Here is a 20,280-nt window from a genome sequence, read left to right as displayed (position 1 = left end):
GTCGTATTTTTCTGAATTTATTTCAGGCTTTTTTGTGATGTGCGTTCATAGGAATAGGGATAGTCTGCGACACCGTATTAAAAGAAAAATTGACCATCATATTTTTCACGGTTAATAACTCGGAGGGTAACAAATACTTACCGCTTTACCCCTTCCCTTCTTCTTCTTCTTCTTCTTCTTCTTCGGGACCCCTCCCCTCCGTCGCCGCACTGGGCACTCCGGCATTCTCCCGCTCAGCCCCGGCCACGCGCCTGCAGCGAGCGAGCGCGCTAGGCAATGGGAGTTCCCATCCCTCTCTCCCGCTCCAACCCGATATCTCTGCAGGACGCAAGCGCCAACTCCGCCTCCCGCCCGCCGACGCCGTGCGGCGACGGGATCGAGCCAACCTCAGCGCTGCATCCTCCACATGTGTCCGTACCCTAGCCGCCCGCCCGCCCCTCCCCAAGGTATAGTTTGTGCTCGGATTTTTCTTAATTGATTAATTAATTCAATTATTATTTGGATAGCAGGGCGTGATTTGGTTTGATTGGGCGCATAAAGATAACTGTAAGTGAAACACGATAGCCCAGGTTCACAAATAGGCGTTCAGGATGATTCTCTTGGAGATCCTGTGGAGGGCGTATACTCATTAGCATTATCATGTTATGGATTTTATTATGTCGACCATCTGCATCTCTTTCAAGATTCTCAGATAATTCATGTCCGAGGAAGGAAGCTTGATGATGGGGATAGGTTGTTGTGGATCATTGACCAACTTTCCTGCAACTGCGACCAAGACAGACCAAGTCTTTGGCATCATTGCCATGTCCATTTCCTCTCCTTGATAACTGACCTGCTGGCACTTTGCAGAGTCAGCTAACTTGTGCTTGGGCTTACAATAGGATACTTCATCCAACTGTAACATATGTCATGTGCAATTTCTTTCTTTCTTTCTTTGGTACTTGGATGGCGGCAAAGAAATAATGGTCAGTGGGGAGCCAGCTTTCCTGATATTCAGGTCACCTGAGACTTCCATTTGGCGGATCCTGGTGTGCAGAAGCTGTAGATTGCATAACAAGCAGAGAATGGTATTTGCACTCCGATAGACTGGTTTATGCACACGTATTATTTACCCACATGAACCTCACAAGTTTCTTTTGTGCTCAGGTTTTTTTCAGTCATCTGGGGAGTGTCTGCGGGAAAACAAAAAATAGATCATCTGGGGCGTGACCATGGATTAAAATCGCGGGAGAAATGATTTCGCGGCGGCCTCTCCCAGGAGCTATAGCGGCAAATAGCGGAAAATTTTCTGATGGGAGAGATGATTTTGGAGGGTTTTGCTGATTTTTGAGCCATTTATAGGGATATGTTGAGGTTTGCGCGGCAACAGCCATAGCTTAGCGGCGAGGCTCTCACGCAGCTATAGCGCAGCTATCGCGGCTATTTCGCGGGCTATTTTAATCTATGGGCGTGACCTCAATAGAACCAAGCCAAACAAGCCGGCAGCCCGGCACTGAAGAAGTTTCAACTCCCCTACCCTTCCAACATACGTATATCTAAGCACGCACACAAAGCATTTGACACCCAATCTCTGATTGTTCCTCAAGAACAGAGAAATGGCTCCTCAAGTTTTCGGCACCCAATCTCCGATTGTTCCTTCCCACCATGCTCTCTTTCTTCTCTGCGCCATCCTTGTATTTCTGTCCTCCAACACAATGGTGTTCACATCAGCACAAGCTAGCAACAGATCCGAGAGTGACCGGCAAGCCCTTCTCTGCTTCAAATCTGGCATCTCCTTGGACCCAGCCAGTGTTCTCCGATCATGGCGCAATGACTCGCTTGACTTCTGCAGCTGGCGAGGGGTCACCTGCAGCATGGCCCTCCCAGTCCGTGTTGTGTCCATACAATTCAGGTCTTCATGGCTCACAGGAACACTATCCAGATGCATAGCAGGCCTTAGTTCTCTAAAGAATATGGAGCTTCCAAGTAATCAATTTTCTGGACGCATACCTGACAAGATAGGTGAGCTTCGGAGCCTCCAAGCTCTGAATCTTGAGGGCAACAACCTTGCAGGTAACATCCCTCTGTCATTAGGTGCGTCAGCATCTCTTAGCTATGTCAATCTTGCAAACAATTCTCTTACCGGAGCTATCCCTGATTCCTTATCAAATAGTTCATCACTCAGTGAGATAATCCTCTCACGTAATCGCTTGCATGGGGTGATCTCAGCTAATTTGTTCAACTCATCCAAACTTCGTCTTGTTGATCTCCAGTTTAATATTCTTCGTGGGGCTATCCCACATTTCCAAAAGATGGGAGCTCTACAATTTCTCGGTCTTACAGGGAATTCACTTTCTGGTACTGTACCAGCATCTTTGGGTAATGTTTCATCATTGCGTTCCCTCTTGCTAGCACAAAACAACTTGGGAGGATCAATTCCAGAAACTTTGGGTCAAATTCCAAACCTAATAATGCTAGATCTAAGTTACAATAGATTATCAGGGTATGTCCCAGCCACACTGTACAATATGTCATCACTCGCACTCTTTAGCCTACGCAGCAACAGTTTTATTGGAGAGATACCTTCTGACATTGGCCACTCACTTCCGAATCTCCAAACACTGGAAATGGGAGGCAACAAGTTTCTTGGATTGGTCCCATATTCTCTGACCAGCATGTCAAACCTCCGAGTGCTTGATCTTTCAAGCAACTTACTGATGGGCGTGGTGCCATCTCTAGGATCCATGGCAAACTTGAGTCAACTGTTTCTACGAGATAATAAACTCAAAGCTGGTGACTGGGCGTTCCTTACCTCTCTGACCAATTGCACACAGTTAAGATTATTATCAGTGGATGGGAATATCCTGAATGGAATTTTGCCAAAAGCAGTTGGCAACCTTTCAACAAGGCTGGAGTGGTTAAACTTAGGAGGAAACCAGATTTCGGGAAACATACCAGCTGAGATAGGCAACCTTGTAAACCTCGCTCTACTTGACATGGGCCAGAACATGCTCTCAGGAAAAATTCCCCTGACGGTTTGGAACTTGAGCAACTTGTTTCTTCTGAGACTATCCATGAATAAGTTGTCAGGTGAAATTCCATCAACAGTGGGTAATCTTGCTCAACTCAGCGAGCTTTATCTTCATGGCAATGAGTTGTCTGGAGCCATACCGGCAAATATAGGACAATGCCAAAGGCTGCTTTTGCTGGACTTGTCATTTAACCATCTTGATGGATCTATACCAGTTGAACTCCTCAATATTTCTTCCCTTGCCTTGGGTTTGGACTTGTCAAACAATAACCTGGCAGGGTTGATACCACCGCAAATTGGTAACTTGATCAATCTTGGGTTACTACGTGTTTCCAACAACAAATTATCTGGTGAACTTCCTTCTGCACTTGGCCTGTGCGTTACATTGGTATCCCTTGACATGGAAGGAAACATGTTTAGTGGAATTATTCCTCAGTCTTTCAGTGCTTTGAAGGGCATACAACAAATAGATCTGTCTTGGAATAATTTAACTGGTCAAGTTCCACAGTTTTTCGGGAACTTCAGCAGCTTAAATTATATTGATATATCATACAACAAATTTGAAGGGCCAATCCCAACTGGTGGTATATTTGGAAACATAACGGCAGTATCCCTGCAAGGCAACACAGGGTTATGTGAAACAGCTGCTGCTATATTTGGACTGCCCATTTGCCCCACCACCTCAGCAACAAAAAGGAAGATCAACACACGGCTGCTACTGATAATAGGTCCGCCAGTTACTATTGCTCTGTTCTCATTCTTATGTGTTGCTGTCACTGTTATGAAGGGGAGCAAAACTCAACCAACTGAAAACTTCAAGGAGACAATGAAGAGAGTGTCATATGGTGACATTCTTAAAGCGACCAACTGGTTCTCTCTGGTCAACAGGATCAGTTCAAGTCATACAGCATCAGTCTACATTGGTCGGTTTGAGTTTGAGACAGACCTAGTGGCCATCAAGGTGTTCCATCTTAACGAGCAAGGTTCGAGAAATAGCTTTTTCACCGAGTGTGAAGTGCTAAAACACACCCGCCACCGCAATCTGGTTCAAGCTATCACCATGTGCTCGACAGTAGATTTCGAGGGCGATGAGTTCAAGGCTATTGTATACGAGTTCATGGCAAACGGTAGCCTGGACATGTGGATACACCCAAGGGTTCACGGAGGCAGCCCAAGGAGGCTACTGAGCTTGGGTCAGAGGATACGCATTGCTGCTGATGTAGTTTCTGCTCTGGACTATATGCACAACCAGCTTACACCTCCTTTGATTCACTGCGATTTGAAGCCAGGCAATGTTCTGTTGGACTACGACATGACCTCACGCATCGGTGACTTCGGGTCCGCCAAGTTTCTCTCTTCAGGTATTGGTGGATCAGAAGGCTTGGTTGGTGTCAGAGGAACGATCGGATATATTGCGCCTGGTAAGTTGCACTTTCTTTTTTTCTTTCTAACGACTGTGGAGTTCCACAAGTATTTATGTCCACTGCTCCTGTTTTTACAGAATATGGGATGGGATGCAAGATCTCGACAGGCGGTGATGTGTACGGTTTCGGGGTGCTGCTACTGGAGATGCTCACGGCGATGCGACCGACGGGCGCGCTATGCGGCAACGCCCTCAGCCTCCACAAGTATGTCGACTTGGCTTTCCCTGAGAGGATCGGTGAGGTTCTAGATCCCGACATGCCTTTCGAGGAGGATCCGGCGGCTGCTTCCTTATGTATGCAGAAGTACATTATACCTCTGGTCAGTATTGGCCTGACGTGTACCATGGAATCACCGAAAGATAGACCAGGAATGCATGATGTCTGTGCCAAGATTGTTGCCATCAAGGAGGCATTTGTCGAAACCTTTTGATTATGGCAACTAGTGGGATGTGCATGCAACTTGATGTGTGTATATATCTTCAAAAGTACAGTTATACAAAATTATAACTGTAACAGTTCTAATTATGTGTCTGATTAGTATCCACTGCTATGCTATATACTGGCCAAAATCTGCGGTGCAGTATCTCATATTGAAGCGATCCTTTTTTTTTTAGCATCTGAAAGCGAACGTCGAAGCTCTTTTTAAAACTTTGTTTCACAGAATTACAGAGGTGCAATTTCCTGCCTGAAATGCTATTAGTTAGGCATTCTTCACATTAGATGCTGTGGGTTTGGGTTCTTTCCTTGGATCCATGAGCCAATGAGTGTCAAATATTGGAGGTTTTGCACATTTATGCTGACTTATGCTTTCTGGTTTTCCTGAAATTCAGGTTGTTTCCTCAACTCGGCAAAGTTAAGAATCTGGAAAAGGAAAGCTACCAAGTTGCGGCTTTGGGCTTCCTGGTTTCCACAGGATTCAGGTTGTTTGCTCGACTCGACAGGCTAGGAGTTTCGGAAAAAGGGAAGGCGAAGCGAAGAAACGACTCGCCTTGCACCTCACAAGGAAGGCGAGTGTTGTCGGTTTTGATTCTGCCTTTGGAGCCAAGGATGTCGAGTATTCGCAGGCATTCGAATTTATTTAAACACGAGACAACAAGAACTACTCAAAACAAGGTGCACCAGGAAACCCGGCGTCTGCGGCTTCCGCTGTTTCTTAAATTTCAGGTTGTTTCCTCAACTCAAGTCGGCAAGTTAGGAATTTGGGGAAAAGGAAGGCACCGAATTCGGCTTTCATGGAATTCAGGTTGTCTCGCCCACAAGCAAGGAATTGGAGAAAGGAAATGCGGAAGGTCCAGAGTGGGGTTCATCCTGAAGGATGGAATATATGAGCCTTGCATCAGGAGAGGAAAGCATATATGGAGTACACCATTGTCTCTGCCCTGCTCGTCCACCGCCATTGTCAGCTGACCCGTCGCTATTTCCGTCGTCGACGGCACGCCGGCCGGCCAGGCCATCGCTGACCCGTCCGGCCGTTTTTCCCCTCCGCCGTGTTTGTCCAACACCGCCGGTCCGCTGCCCCGCCACCGTCATCCGAGAGCATAGGAAAAGCACGCAGCTCTCCTCGGATGGCCTCCAGTGAGATTCCCAACAAGCAAGGTAAAAACGCTGGAAATTTCAGAAGGGCAAAAATCAGTGCCAAGCAGAAAGTGAGAAGAAGAAAAAAAAAACATCTATGTCGTGCATACTTCTTGTTGAGAAATATAATAACACGTTGTAGTACCATACGGTACGGCCCCAAATCCAAAGACTTTCAGAGGGTGCATTTCTGAATACTCAGAGCCTACCCATCAATAAACAAAACAACAAACTAGGGCCTTTTAGTTTTAGGGTTGAAGATTTAGAAAATTTCGACATACGAAAATCGCATAACCGAGCTTTCTTTCGCTCGTTGTGAACACTCACATGATCTTATAAAAACACAAGAAATTAGCAAGTGGTGTTCCACAGGAATTCGTACAAAATTCGTACGTGTTCAGTCAGTCCGTAGAATGTTTTCCTGTGGTGGTCCTCTGGTTCAGAGGGATGTGTGCAAAGGAGTATTTTTTTTCCATCTGTTTTGTTTGGTCTGTAGGAGACCATATGATTTTTTTTCACTGATCTATTTTGCGTGCAATTTACAAAAAAAAAATTAACCATTTAGTTTAGTCTCATGGAATATTTACTTTCAAAAAATGGCAATCATGCCATCAGACCATGGAATATTTAGTTTTTTTTACGTACGTATGTATGTATGTATGCTTTGTTGATTGTTTGAATTTGTAGCTAGGATTGGACCGCCGTGTATACATTGCGTCGTGGCGTCTTCTTATGAGACCACGTGGCTGCATGCTGGTATGCCGTGGACGCGTGCAAATAATGGTGGGACACTGCGCCTTGCGACGATGATGCTGATGTTGTGCTTTGACTCTTTTTTTCTTCTTTTTTCTTGTTCGCATTTGCAAATCGAGTGGACACGTAGGCGTTGACCAAAGCTGGGAGGAGGCGTTTCTCAATCCAAAAAAAGTGAGGAGATGTTTCTCCATCATCAAATCAAATCAAAAGAGGGGAGGAGAGGAGCGTTTGGGTTTTTGGCAGCCGGGGAGGGCCGGAAACCCCCTGTTTTGTGCCGCTCCAGGGCTTCCCAAGTCCGCCGACCCCAACCAGGGGAGCCACCTACCGGGGGGACTCGTCAGCCTCCGCACTGTACGTACGTGCCACCTCCCACCCCGCACCACCCGAGCGCCGCCGCGGCACCATTTTTCCTGGCCGCCCGACCGCAGCGGCGGCCAAGGGGCCACGCCTCTTTGCGTTTCCGCCCCGGGCGGTCCGAGTATTCTATTCCCCCACCCGCCCGCCCCCTCGGCGATCTCAAGAGCTTCCAACCCAACCCAACCCCAGCCCAGCAAAGCTTTGGCCTTTCTCCTCTTCGATATCCCCGATAAAACCTCCATCTCTCCCCCTCCCCCTCTCCCCGTCCGTCCCCATCCCCGCCCGGCCAGCTCGCCCGCCCGCCCGCCTAGTCTTCTCCGAACCAAGCACCCACAGCGACGGCCACCGAGCGACCGAGGGAGGACCCATGGCGCTCTCCTGCATGAGGTGCCCGGCCGGCACCGGCGGAGGCGCTGCGGCCGCCCGCCGCCCAGCGGCGACTCCGCCCTCCTCGTCCGTCGCCTTCTCCTTGGCCAGATGCGGCGGGAGATCGGCGGCCGCCGCCTCGGGGTGGCGCATCGACGCCGTCGCCGGGAAAGGAGGTGGGCGCTCTTTTCTCGATTTCTTGTCTTCTGCAGGGCTGTCCATTCTCTCCGCGCTCTTGAGTTCTCCCTGTTCCCTCCCAAATCCAGAAGATGCCTTATTAGGTGAGGCCATGGGTCGGGATTATACATACACTTGACTCAACATAGTCAGTCACCCCTAGAGCTATAGCCCAGATTCCTCCACTGAATTGGCCAGTTGACTTTTGTGCCTCCGAGCTTCATCTTCGACCTCTGCCTCATTCTGCTCCTGCATCAACACCACATTCTTTCTGAAATACTAGTATCTGAATCCTGCCACTCTGGTACACGGTTACCACCCTTACTTACTGTCTAAAATGAATTTGAGTCCCCATTCATTAGTCAGAACAAGATGAATTAAGTGGGTCTACCAATTTGAGATGATTCCCACTAGCTTTGCCAACTTAGAGATGTTTAAATCCAACATCTACTCAAATTCTTAACAAACCACCAGCGTCTTCTTTAAATCCAACATCTACTCAAATTCTTAACAAACCACCAGCGTCTTCTTTCAGTTAGTAATGTCATACACCTGTCTGTATTGGTGATGCTTAATAATAACCAGAATTAGTTCTCAGGTCAACTTTCACCTGCCTCATTTTGATTTGCTTCCAGCGCATAGTGAGCGAGTGTTCCGTCTGACGAAATCCTGCTGCTTAACTAGTATGAATGACACACAATGGCTGTTTTTACTCATTTTACACTCAATCGTCAGTGAAAGCTCCCATGGATGCTGTGGAGAACGCTGTCACGCCTGCCGCCCCGTCAACGGTGGCAAATGGCACTTCTTCGGCAATCATCGTGGAGGAATTTGAAGATTTGGCCTCTCTAGTGAGGGATGACGAGGCGTCGGTTAGCATCACTGTCGTTGGAGCATCCGGCGACCTTGCGAAGAAGAAGATATTCCCTGCCCTTTTTGCTCTTTACTATGAAGGTTGTCTTCCCAAGGTTTGTATACTGCTCTCTCCAACCTAGTATTCAATTTTGCCCACTTTTTTTTTAAGAAAAGAACTAATCAAAAATATTTTCTTCTGCAGCATTTCTCCATCTTTGGCTATGCGCGGAGTAAAATGACAGATGCTGAACTGAGAGACATGGTCAGCAAAACACTGACTTGCAGGATTGATAAAAGGTGCTTATCTTGGCAGACCTTGCGATCATAGATTATGAAGTAAATAAATCCTGTGTGGAGAGATGCATTTCCCTTGGTGCCGCTTTAAACTGTGCTGTTTTTTCTTTCAGGGAGAACTGTAGTGAGAAAATGGAAGAGTTCCTGAAACGATGCTTCTACCACTCAGGTCAATATGATTCAGAGGAAGATTTCAAGGAGCTAGGCAAGAAGATCAAACAACATGAGGTTTGTTTAAGCATTTCATATTAAACCAAGAATGCATCATCGATTTTACTTCTAATGAGGAGGTTACATTATTTCTACTAGTTGTTTGGGATGAATTCTTCATAGGACCATTTTTTCAGTGTAAGCTTGCTAGTCTTAATGATTTTCATTTATATGCATCTCATTGTACGAATTTTCTCAAAACTGCGGTGCTTAAGATATAATTTTTTGCTAGTTCTGTGTTTCCATCTTGCAAAAACCGTAGTATCTCAAAAATGTCCCTTAATATAATTTTGTTGATGTAATAAGTCAGCATCTATTAGCTTTACAAATCTTAATGGTGTGCCTTGTAAAAAAAATGATGTATGCAACTATTTTGTACTACTTAATCCATCTCCATTTCAAAAATCAATGTACTTATATTCTGACAAATTATTGTTTTTTTATATGCAGGGTCCCAGAGTATCTAACCATCTTTTCTACTTGTCGATACCTCCAAATATATTCCTGGATGTTGTAAAATGTGCAAGCAAATCAGCATCATCTGTGAGTGGCTGGACAAGGGTAATTGTTGAAAAACCCTTTGGCCGGGACTCAGAGTCTTCTGCTGCCCTGACAAAAGGTCTGAAGCAGTACCTGACAGAGGACCAAATCTTCAGGTGATACAGGCATCTAGTTTAATTTTTGTGAATTGTTCATGTTTTCTTGTATCGCTAGTTTAGATATAACTCTCATTCTCATACCCCGTAAATATCAAAGCAGTCTGCCAATTGGAAAACATATAATTGGTGATATGATCCCTTGGGAATTCAATAACATGAGATGTATTGTAATTATTTTCATAGAGTGGGATACTTATTAATGTTGTGCTCCTTTATATTTGTTATGCAGGATTGACCATTACTTGGGTAAGGAGCTGGTGGAGAACTTATCCGTCCTTCGCTTCTCGAATCTTGTTTTTGAGCCTCTGTGGTCAAGGCAGTATATAAGGAATGTGCAACTGATATTCTCAGAAGACTTTGGCACTGAAGGGAGAGGAGGGTAATGATTTGTTCGCCGTTTGTGGCACCGTTTTACTTCCTTTGGACTGTCTCTGACCTTATTGTTGAATTACTCAGGTACTTTGATAGCTATGGTATTATCCGAGACATAATGCAGAATCATCTTCTTCAGATACTAGCTCTATTTGCAATGGAAACTCCTATTAGCTTGGAAGCAGAGGACATACGAAACGAGAAGGTTTGTGCCCGTTCCTTAGTAATATTAATTGTAGGATATAACATATTTAAAGTTACCGAGACATGCACTTTTAACTGAAAAACTGTTGGCGCCTGCTGGGGACAGAGGGATGGCCAATTTTTTTTCCCAATTAAAGACCTGTTTTATCTGCATTCTGTTACATGCTTTAAAGCAGTATACATCAATCTTGTTACTGTGACATACTTTAAAGCAGCATACATCAATTTTATAATCTGTGTTTTATGTGAAATGAGCATATCGATTCTAAAATTACCATTCATTGATCTTCATTGTTACTTCTGTATTCCTTTCAGGTTAAAGTTTTGCGCTCCATGAAGCCGTTGCGACTAGAAGATGTGGTAATAGGACAGTATAAAAGTCATACGAAGGGTGGTATTACATACCCTGGATACACTGAAGATAAGACGGTGCCCAAGGGTAGTCTGACTCCAACATTTGCTGCAGCTGCGCTTTTTATAAATAACGCTAGATGGGATGGAGTTCCCTTTCTCATGAAGGCTGGGAAAGCCTTGCATACTAAACAGTAAGTGCACTTCAAAATAGTTCCCATTGTCAATATGATGGTTACTTCAAAATAGTTCTCATTGTCAATATGATGGTTACACCTTGCCACATGTTCACTTTAGCTATATATCAATATTCTGTTGAATGTTTGAATTTTCACCATTATGTCAATTTTTTTATTTTTGTTTGCGCGTGCTTATTTAGGATTTAGTGTTATGCAGTTGGACCAACTGATTCTGCACATATAAGAATGTTATCAAAAGTTGGCTGTACTCTTAAGATATGAACAAAGAATAATTTGAAATATATTTGTTAGTATTGATCTTGGGTTGATAACGCAAGATTGTTTGTCTTCAAAATCTATTTTTGGGTTTATCTTTTATGCCGCCGATCCTGGCTCATGCTGCAAGTTGCTTGACAATAAAACAAATTTCAGGGCTGAGATTAGAGTACAGTTCCGACATGTTCCTGGAAATCTCTACAAGGGGTCTTTTGGAACCGATCTTGACAGGGCTACTAATGAGCTTGTGATACGCGTGCAACCGGATGAAGGAATTTACCTAAAGATTAACAACAAGATTCCTGGTCTTGGCATGAGGCTAGATAGAAGTAATTTGAATCTTCACTATGCAGCAAGGTGAGATGAAGTTTCCAACACTTGCATATTTCTGCCTAGAGGGATTTTTTTTTATTTGGAAGAATGGAAGTATTAGTTCTGACGTTGTAGGCTGTACCTAAGATGCTCATCTCTTCACATGCAGACAATTAGACAAACACTGTAGCTCTAGCATTTGCTTGTTTGTTTAGGGCTTAAGCTGCCTTCATAATTATTTGATTGATGTTTTTATTGGATATTCATATTTTATTTTGGAGAAGCTGCATATGGTGCTTGATCAAACTCCATGAATTAGATAAACTTTCCAATTTGATAGAGTAAATCCATCCAGTTTATTACAGCCCTTCCCATTCAATTACTCCTGTATGCTAAGTGGTAATTGATCACAATATAGCGTCTTGCCCGTGTACATCGAAATGGCGTCTTCAGTGTTGCTGCTGCTTTGGCTCCTACACAATAATTTGGTTTTGTACACTTGTCCTACTGCGTAGCAGCACAGTTCTTCTTAGGTCAATGCTTGTTCTGAGCGATGGCCACAACAGTAATTAGAGTACCAGCTTGCCGCCACTTGGTTATAAATCTCTTAAGTGGTGTATAAACTTTGCCTCAGGTACCCAAAGGAGATACCGGATGCCTATGAGAGGCTGTTGCTCGACGCGATAGAAGGAGAGCGAAGGCTCTTCATCCGGTCGGACGAGCTGGACGCCGCGTGGGAGCTCTTCACGCCCCTCCTCAAGGAACTGGAGCAGAAGCGGATGGCCCCTGAGCTGTACCCCTATGGAAGCCGCGGGCCCGTGGGCGCCCACTACCTGGCGGCGAAGTACAACGTGAGATGGGGCGACCTGGGTGGCTCGGAACACTAGGAAGAGAGCGTGGTTTCACACGGGAGGTGACGATTTCTGTTTTTGGCGGCGATTGATTCTGCTGCCGTCGCAATTTGTGCAAAAGGCCTGCACTGCACGCCCAGCTAGTGGGAGTGGTGCAAGGAACAGATCTGAATAAGTGTGAGCGGTTGGCGATGCTTGTGTTCATCGATCGACCGTGAATATATTTGTTGGTACCACTGGCTTACATATTCTGTGATTCTTAAGAGGCGAAGCCGAGAGCAGAAAGCTCATTCATCTTGGCTGTTCATCGGCTCATTTGGTTGTCTGGCTGGGCTGCTGTATTGGAACTGCTGATTGTGTAACTGCAGATGCCGGTGTTCTGTTGGACATACTCGGTGGTACAGTAAGACTTATTACTGAAATCATCTTTTTTTTTTACTGAAATCTGGATAAGTACTACCTCTGTACACTACGTTTTTGCAGTTCAACGTTTTTCCAGTTCATTTGAACTGCAAAAACGTCTTACATTAGTTTACGGAGGAAGTAGCAGGGAGTAGACAAACAACTCCGTATTATTACGGAGTAAATTTGTCTGTGAAAAGTCCAACTGTATGTGTCCCTTCCATTTATCGTATAAGAAAGCATCTATCCAACTCAAAAAGGAAAAAAAACACACACATCTATCATGGTGAATTTTCTTCACTGAAGAATTGTCTGTCTGTTCCTCTGATCTTGCTCGTGGAAAAACCCAAAACAAGTGGGAACAGATGTGTCGAGTCTCCCATCCCACTTGATCACATGATATGATTTTGATGGACTAAAATTACTAGTCATGGGACAATAATTTAGGTGCTACCGTAACAAGTCGTTTATGTGCGTGGTTTTCTCCGCTCGACTTGGATGAAATTTCCCCCGTCAAAGTCGATCAAGACGATGACGCTTGCAAACTTTTGCCATCATCGTCGACTTTCTCGCTCGTTTTTGCCGAATCTGCAATCAACTCCTTCCGTCCCATAATATAAGAACGTTTTTGGCACTAAAATGTAGTGCCAAAAAAGCTCTTATATTATGAGACGAAGGGAGTACATCTTTTTTTACTGCTGGTTGCTGTGTATGACGACAAGTTTGTTTTACGGACAAAGGGATCATGCTGCGAAGTTTCACGGATGCCCGCGTTCTGTCTGTGAGCTCCATGGGCGTGTTTAGTGGCGTGCACCGTTTCTCATCTCCTTACATCTGGCTCTTCATTTCTTGGGCGATTGTAGACCTGGGTCGAGCTCGGCGCCGCATTTCCCTCCCCAACATGCTGTGAGCCCTGCTGAGAGGAAACACACCCGTTTTTAGCAGGCTTGGCTGAGAGGTGCTTTAAAATTTCTGCTATGCAAATTAAAAAGTAAACACAACGGGCCTGACCAAGAAAAATGCAGACTACCAAACGCCTCCTCTTGGAGCATCTGCAACCGGACCTCTCAAACCCGCCTCATACTCTTGGGCGGGTCCGCCCGGTCACAATTTTTTGACCCAGGCGAGCCCCTCAAACGCCTGGGTTGACCGGCACCACCCATATCTAGTCTAAATATGGGACGGATATGGGCGCTCGGGCGCGCCCGCCACGTCCGACCCGGCCCATGTTGGCTCACCCGACCCTACATAAAATCCTCCCCATTCGCTCGCCGGATCAAACCCTAACCACTTCGCTCCCCTCCGCCACCCCAGCTCGTCTCCGGCTCCTTCCGGTCCTCTCCGGCATGGCGGGCAGCGGATCCGAGTCCTTCACCTCCAGATCCGTCTACCCCGAGCTCATCCCGCGCGGCCCCGAGGAGGAGATGTCCGTCCGGCTTGCGCTCCGCCGCGCCCGGGAGGAGGCCCGTGGACGGCTGCGCTCGGACTCCATCCATCGGGAATCCATTGCGTCCGCCCAAATGGGGCATGGATCCGGCGCTAGGCCGGCCATAGCTGCCTCGCCGGAGGCCGTGCGGTCCGTCTGGCATCCGAACGCGCTGGCGGACGCGCAACCCCTCCGGTGGCGCGCTGATATTGGGGGCGAGGCCATGGCACGGCGTGCACGCCGTGCAAGGCACCGGGCACGGGAGGCGGCGGCGGACATCGGCGAGGCGGAGTCGCATTCTCCGGCGCCCCGTATAGCGCATCAGTCCGGGCGCCGCAACCGCATCGCGGTGGACATCGGCGGCTCGTCCCCTAGCGGACCCATCATCGATCTGACGTCCACCGGCACAGTTCGGGTTCCGGTCTCCGACGAGGAAGAGTAGGGCATGGGAGACGGAGGGGCCTTGAGTCCCGTGAGCCAGCTCGTGTCCCATGCCCTACCCTACCTTGCCGGCGACCGACCCAACACTCTGAGGAGCGTAGCCGGCCGTCGGACATGGCCAGGGCGGAGCCGGTCGAGCGGGGAGCGGAACCGGATGAGCTCAACGTAGATTAGGTTTCACGTTGCATGTAATAATATGGATTAGAGGTTTTTAATTTAAGGTATCCGGATGTGGAATGCGTATTTTGAGGGGTGGCCAGTGACGCGTCCGGGCGCGTTTGAGGGGTCGAATTTGACAAGTCTGGCTGTAGATGCTGTTACGTATTTCCGGCGGGTTTGCCCTAAAGAAAGAAAAAAAAAATCCGGCGGGTCAAGAACGGACGGACCGTCCCCCTCCCATCATCCTACCATCCGTATAATGTCATCGCCTGGAATATGCATGCACGCCCGCCCATCAAGTCGTTGCGAGGTAGCCGTCCGTCCGTCACTCTCCCTCCCTCGATCGCTTCGCTTTCGGCGAAATGTCTGCCTCTGTCTGCGTATACAAATTTGCACCTTTGGCTGCCCGTGCGCACAGTGCACTCATGGTGTCTTGTCTAGGAGTAGCTCTCATCGCTTATCCCAACGACCTCCGCTCAAGCTCATATATGCCCCCGACGCCATCCTATATATTCTAGCACCCAATTAAGCTCATCTCAGCTGTGTTCCTCTTAGTTCACCAACGAGCTACCAGTCAAGCACCCAAGCAAGCTATAGCTACTACGTCGTGCACCAGCCCCAGCCCCAGCCGAGCGATCGTGATCGTTCGTGGTCGATGGAACCCAGCCGCCACCGTGTGCCGGCGGCGGCGGTGCTGCTCGTGCTCGTGGCGGCTGCGGCCGTCGTCGGGCGCTGCGGCGCGCAGCTGCCGATCCCGGTGAGGACGGACGGGTTCGTGTACGGGGGCCACGCGGCGGCGCCGGCGTGGGGCGACGCGGTGGTGGTGGAGGCCTTCTTCGACCCCGTCTGCCCCGACAGCCGCGACGCCTGGCCGCCGCTGCAGCGGGCTGCCGCCCACTACGGCGCCCGCCGCGTCGCCGTCGTCGTGCACCTCTTCCCGCTCCCGTAAGTCACACATCAAAACCACCCTCTCCTTTTCTTTCCTGCTGCATAGGGATCATCGTCTTGGACTCTTGGTACCTCAGTCAGTCAGGTTCTTCTACCTCGATCGGTTTCTACTTTCTAGTAGCAAATTCAGCCGTGGCCTGCTTCGGTAAGTATAAGTAATTGCTTGTGAATCCGGCGAGTAAAATCCAACGTAAATTCCAAATGAGTAGGAACACGTCTGAGTTGTGACCCGCTTGTGCTCAGACGGCGTCAGCTCAGGTCAGGCCTAGCCAGCCAACACATATCGACACGAGTGTGTGTGGACTGAACGCACGGAGCCCTTTCCAATGTTCCCTACAAGTATCTTGTTGTGTTCCGAGCTACCGTCCATTCCACTGCACCTCACAGAACTGAAACCCATTGATCTGTCTTTTAATTTGCCCGGAAAAAATGGTAAAAAAAAAGTTCCTCGTGGGGTGGCACAATGGTAATTAAAGGCAAGATTGATCCTCAAAAAAAATTTTTTTGAAAGGCAAGATTTTATTCTTTTTCTATGGACACACCAAACTGGCCTTATAGTTGGTATTAAATCTGTTACACCTCACCTACTTTCCAACTAGAGCGTGGTCGAGTTTTGTAGCTAGAGCAAAAACAAAAGCACCACTATTATTTTCTTCCATGCTAGCGTTGCATATCTTTTGTGTATTCCTGGAACGAAATATGGGCTGCTTTTTGCTCATGTCAATTCAATCGTCCTCCACTTACAAAAGAAAAAAGGAAAAAGGAAAAACAAAAGATGTCCCAACCATGCATTAGGCAAACACAATGATAAGGCACATGATGTGCAAGTCATGACAGCATCATCGACAGCGTTAATTAATACTAGATCGATCTACGGTTCTTCGCTGCCATGATTATTTTACTGCTTGAAATTCGATCCTCAGCTTGTTGAAAGACAAAGGGAGCGTTCAATAGCACCAAATTCAAATTCGAATTCAAATCAGAACCTATTTTGTCTTCACCATTTTTATTTTTATTTCTCGTGCAATTTTAATTCGGGCATAAGACATGATGGCGTGCATACATGGTCCAAGCATCTGTACCCATATTTTTAACTATTTTGGATTTTTTTTTTGAAATTCGTGCGCTGAAGTCCATGCATCTTGCGAATTTATTTTGTTTTGGTTTCCATGTGTAGGGAGCATCGAATACATTCCCTGAAATCCGTATTGCACATTTTGCAACCCTTAAACTGAATTTCTTGCGCTAAAAAAAACTACAAACTTGTTAATGGTATGATTTAGTACCATATGATTTCGGTACTTATTAAGCAAGCAAAGCGTCTAAGAGAGCGATGTTTGGCAAAAAAAAGGAAGAGCGGAAAATTTCATTAGAAACTCAGTTTACATTATCTGTCATATTACAAAAAACAAATCCCCATAAAAGAAATTCATTTTTTTTCATTTTTTTCATTTGATATCCTGACCACTTTTGGCTTTAAAAAATAAGTAAAAGTGTTATTTTCACCGGCTCCAAGAGTAACTCTGAAGAAACTTTTACTGGTTTAGTTTGTGACGTGATTTTCTCTGTGAAATTTGCAGTTACCACAGCAGCGCCTTCATGGCTTGCCGGTCGATCCACACGGTGCACAAGCTAAATGCGTCAGCCGTGTATCCCCTGCTCGAAAACTTCTTCAAATACCAGGTTAGTTATCTCTTGCATGCCTGCTTCTTTATTACCCACTGTATCACGCTTCAAAAGGTGCAAAAAAAGATAGAGGAGAAAATCAAGCATAACATTTTGAAAAGACGAGGGGTATTTCAGTAATATTCACCGTAGGAGAGGTGGTGCTGCTTTTTTTTTTAGATGGAGCTGACTAGGTATTGCTTTGGAAGCACCACTAGGTGCAGTGCAATGTAGCTTTTTGAGGCAAAGAGAGGGAACCGAGAAGCACCCTGCTCACATCCCATTGGATGAAACCACCATGCAATTTTTCTTGTCCATGCCAAGCACCATCTATACAAGCAAAAGCTCATATTCCACAGCTTGCTTTTCCACCATGGCTTTTCCAGTGCATACATCAAGCACAGTATATGACACTTTCATTTATATTCCAAGGGATAAATACCTTCAGAATTGATCACAACATATCGCACACAATACAACCACGGAGATTTAAAGGATGGTTATATTTCAGGAGGGTTATTACAACATGCCGACATACACCAAAACAAGAGCGGCGGTGGTCGCCGAAATAGCGAACAACCTTGTCGCCCCCGTCATCGGCGAGGCCAATTTGGCAGCATACAGAGCGGGCTTCAACGACTCGCAGTCGGATCAGGCCACAAGGATTTCCTTCAAGGTTTGTTGAACTTGTCTCGCATTATATGCCGTATTTTATATTTTGTATTGTATTTTTCTAGCCGCATCATTCATCGTGCGTTTTCTCTGTTTTGTAGTTTGGTTGTGCACGAGGCGTCACCGGGACACCCTACTACTTTGTTAATGGCATACCACTCAGTGACTCTGGTTCTCCAATGGACTACAACAAGTGGATATCCACACTTGATCCGTTGGTTGGCAAGATGTAGGGACCTATCTCGCTGCAAATAAAAAACTCCAAATTGTTACCAACATTAGCCAAATAAGTGGAGGGCATAAATAGTTTGGTTTTGCCATGATGTCGATGGAAGTATGTGTGTCATTACCATGATAATGTTTGTAAGCCGGGCATGTAGTTCCCCCGAGGGCCTCTCCCCCTCGTGCACATGAAAATCAATTGACAACTTTGGAGCATGTTTTTATAAGGGTTTGCAATTCGAGTATGCGAATACAACGAGTACGAAAAATCCAAAGTTCCAAATAGGTATAGCCTAGGTCGGCCTGAAGCTGCAACCATACATTCAGTCTTCAGTCGCTCCTCGTGCTCATCATAAGTTTTTATTTAAGTACTATGGTCCTTACAAAGTACTTGAGCGAGCAGGAGAATCAGCTTAACATCTTCAGTTGCCGACGACGAGTAAAGTCCACTATGTCCTACATGTGTCGCAACTCAAGCTGGCTATTGGGCCACACTGTTAGGTACACCTTGATCTTCCCTCTCAAGATGCCCGGTTTGTTGTTCCTTTTCGTGTGCTGCAGTGGCGCTTCCGTCGTCATGGTGATGATGTAGTTCCACCGGGTTTAATCCATTGGTCGGATCAACCGGAGACAGTGGCCACTTAAGAAAATTTGGAGGAATTGTGGCAACGTTTTCCTCGAGCTCCAGCTTGGGACAAGCTGGTCGTCAAGGGAGAGGGAGTGTTAGCTCCACTATCGCTGGGCTCGGCTCGGACAAGGAAGATGGGCCTGAAGCCCAAGCTGTCGATTCGGGACAAGGAAGATGGCTCGTCTCCTAAGGAGCATATAAACGGCTGACAGCGAGTCGCTTGTAAGGTTGTAAAAAACTATTTTAGGGCGGGCTCCCGCGACTAGGGTTTCCCCAGTCCTCCCCTCCCGTCGCCGCCGGCCCTCCCGCCGTCGCCGGCCGTCGACCTCGCGCCCCCTCCGTCCCCTTCCGCCCCTCCCCCCTCCCCCCATCCTGTCCGCCTCGCGCCGCCTCCCCGAGAGGTGGCCGGGGCGGAGCTCGAGCTCCTCTTCCTAGAGCCTCCCCTCCTCCGTCTCTCCCCCCGCCGCCGCCAGCGGGCGCCCCCGACGCTGGCCCGGGTGGTGCCGGCGGCGGCAGGCCTTCTCGTCCCCGCGCGCGCGTGCTCCCTTCCCGGGGCTAGGAGGCGGTGGCGGTGCTGCTCGGCCTTGCTGCGGTCCGGCGGCCCTGCGGTGGCGGCCGGTGGCAGGCGTGGTGTCGGCGCCGCTCCTTGGCGGCGGGGCGGCGTGATGGTGCTGGGTGGCCGTCGTCGCGCCCCCGGCCCAGATCTGGGCCCGGCGGGCCCCATCTGGGTCCTAGCGGGCCGGCTCCCCGACGTGGCCTCGTTGTCTGCGGCGCGGTGAGGAGGAGGAGCGGCTCGGATACGGGGCGGCGGCGCCGACGGCGTGCCGGCAGCAGCGCGATGGCGGGAGCTTTACGAGCCCACGAGGGCTCGGCCGGACCTGTGGGCCCACGGGCCTAGTGTGCTCCTGCTATTGCGTCCGGACGGCTACCGTCGCAGACGGTGGAGGTGCGGCCCTCCCACGTGCCAACGGTGCTGCTGCCCTAGTCCCGGCTCTGATTCTTCGCCGTGTTGTCCTCACTCCGCGTTGCCGTGGTGAGACGGCGTGGGGGCCTCTTGACCGTGTTGGCGCTGGGTGGTGGTTGGTTTGGTGGCTGGCTCCGGAGTGCTCGAGGTGCGGGTTGGGATCGGGGGAAACCCCTGTCGGCTTGGCCAACACCGGCGCGCGGTGGCGCTTGTGGGTGCCACCTGACCTTCCGGGAGGGCGTCGGGGGCTACCCTTCCTCTCGCCTCGTCGTGTACCGGGGGAAATCCTTGGCAGCAGCGTCGTCATCGTCGCGATCCTTCTTGGAGGTGTTGATAGGTGCCGGCGCTTCGGAGTCTTGGAGCCTAGTGGGAGATCCCGGTGGGCGCAGCGATCGCGAGGCTTCTTCGTTTTTGTTGATCCGCCGTTGTCGGCATTTGTTTCTTTTGCTCTTTCTCTGTCGTTTCCTTTTGGGCGTGACTGTGCTGCTTCCGCCCCAGCACCTATCCTTGTATGGCTCGATTGGT

The 20,280-nt window shown here is 48.0% G+C and overlaps 3 protein-coding genes across 4 annotated transcripts; all 3 read left to right on the top strand.

The window, feature by feature from the left end:
• The first annotated feature begins 134 nt into the window (after nucleotides 1-134).
• On the top strand, nucleotides 135-5,159 carry LOC109754270 (uncharacterized). Its single transcript, XM_020313176.4, has 3 exons — nucleotides 135-1,067; nucleotides 1,147-4,431; nucleotides 4,512-5,159. Exons 2-3 carry the CDS (start codon nucleotides 1,596-1,598, stop codon nucleotides 4,862-4,864), a joined length of 3,189 nt encoding a protein of 1,062 aa, XP_020168765.1. The 5' UTR covers nucleotides 135-1,067; nucleotides 1,147-1,595; the 3' UTR covers nucleotides 4,865-5,159.
• Nucleotides 5,160-7,070: 1,911 nt separating this feature from the next.
• Nucleotides 7,071-12,672, top strand: LOC109754278 (glucose-6-phosphate 1-dehydrogenase 2, chloroplastic). Of its 2 annotated transcripts, none has more exons than XM_020313182.4 (10): nucleotides 7,071-7,664; nucleotides 8,401-8,633; nucleotides 8,723-8,817; nucleotides 8,928-9,042; nucleotides 9,475-9,680; nucleotides 9,913-10,062; nucleotides 10,140-10,260; nucleotides 10,575-10,804; nucleotides 11,222-11,422; nucleotides 12,012-12,672. In XM_020313182.4, the coding sequence occupies exons 1-10, from the start codon at nucleotides 7,490-7,492 to the stop codon at nucleotides 12,262-12,264; spliced, it is 1,779 nt and encodes a 592-aa protein (XP_020168771.1). In that variant the 5' UTR covers nucleotides 7,071-7,489; the 3' UTR covers nucleotides 12,265-12,672. The 2 variants fall into 2 exon arrangements, with proteins under 2 accessions (XP_020168771.1, XP_020168772.2); XM_020313183.4 differs by having other exon boundaries at nucleotides 7,356-7,769.
• Nucleotides 12,673-15,077: 2,405 nt separating this feature from the next.
• On the top strand, nucleotides 15,078-18,390 carry LOC109754297 (uncharacterized). Its single transcript, XM_020313201.4, has 4 exons — nucleotides 15,078-15,601; nucleotides 17,185-17,287; nucleotides 17,781-17,945; nucleotides 18,043-18,390. The coding sequence occupies exons 1-4, from the start codon at nucleotides 15,312-15,314 to the stop codon at nucleotides 18,172-18,174; spliced, it is 690 nt and encodes a 229-aa protein (XP_020168790.1). The 5' UTR covers nucleotides 15,078-15,311; the 3' UTR covers nucleotides 18,175-18,390.
• Nucleotides 18,391-20,280: the final 1,890 nt, after the last annotated feature.

The sequence above is a fragment of the Aegilops tauschii genome, chromosome 2 (assembly GCF_002575655.3).
Source record: "Aegilops tauschii subsp. strangulata cultivar AL8/78 chromosome 2, Aet v6.0, whole genome shotgun sequence".
NCBI classification, from domain to species: domain Eukaryota; kingdom Viridiplantae; phylum Streptophyta; class Magnoliopsida; order Poales; family Poaceae; genus Aegilops; species Aegilops tauschii.
This window is presented reverse-complemented; position numbering and strand designations above follow the sequence as displayed.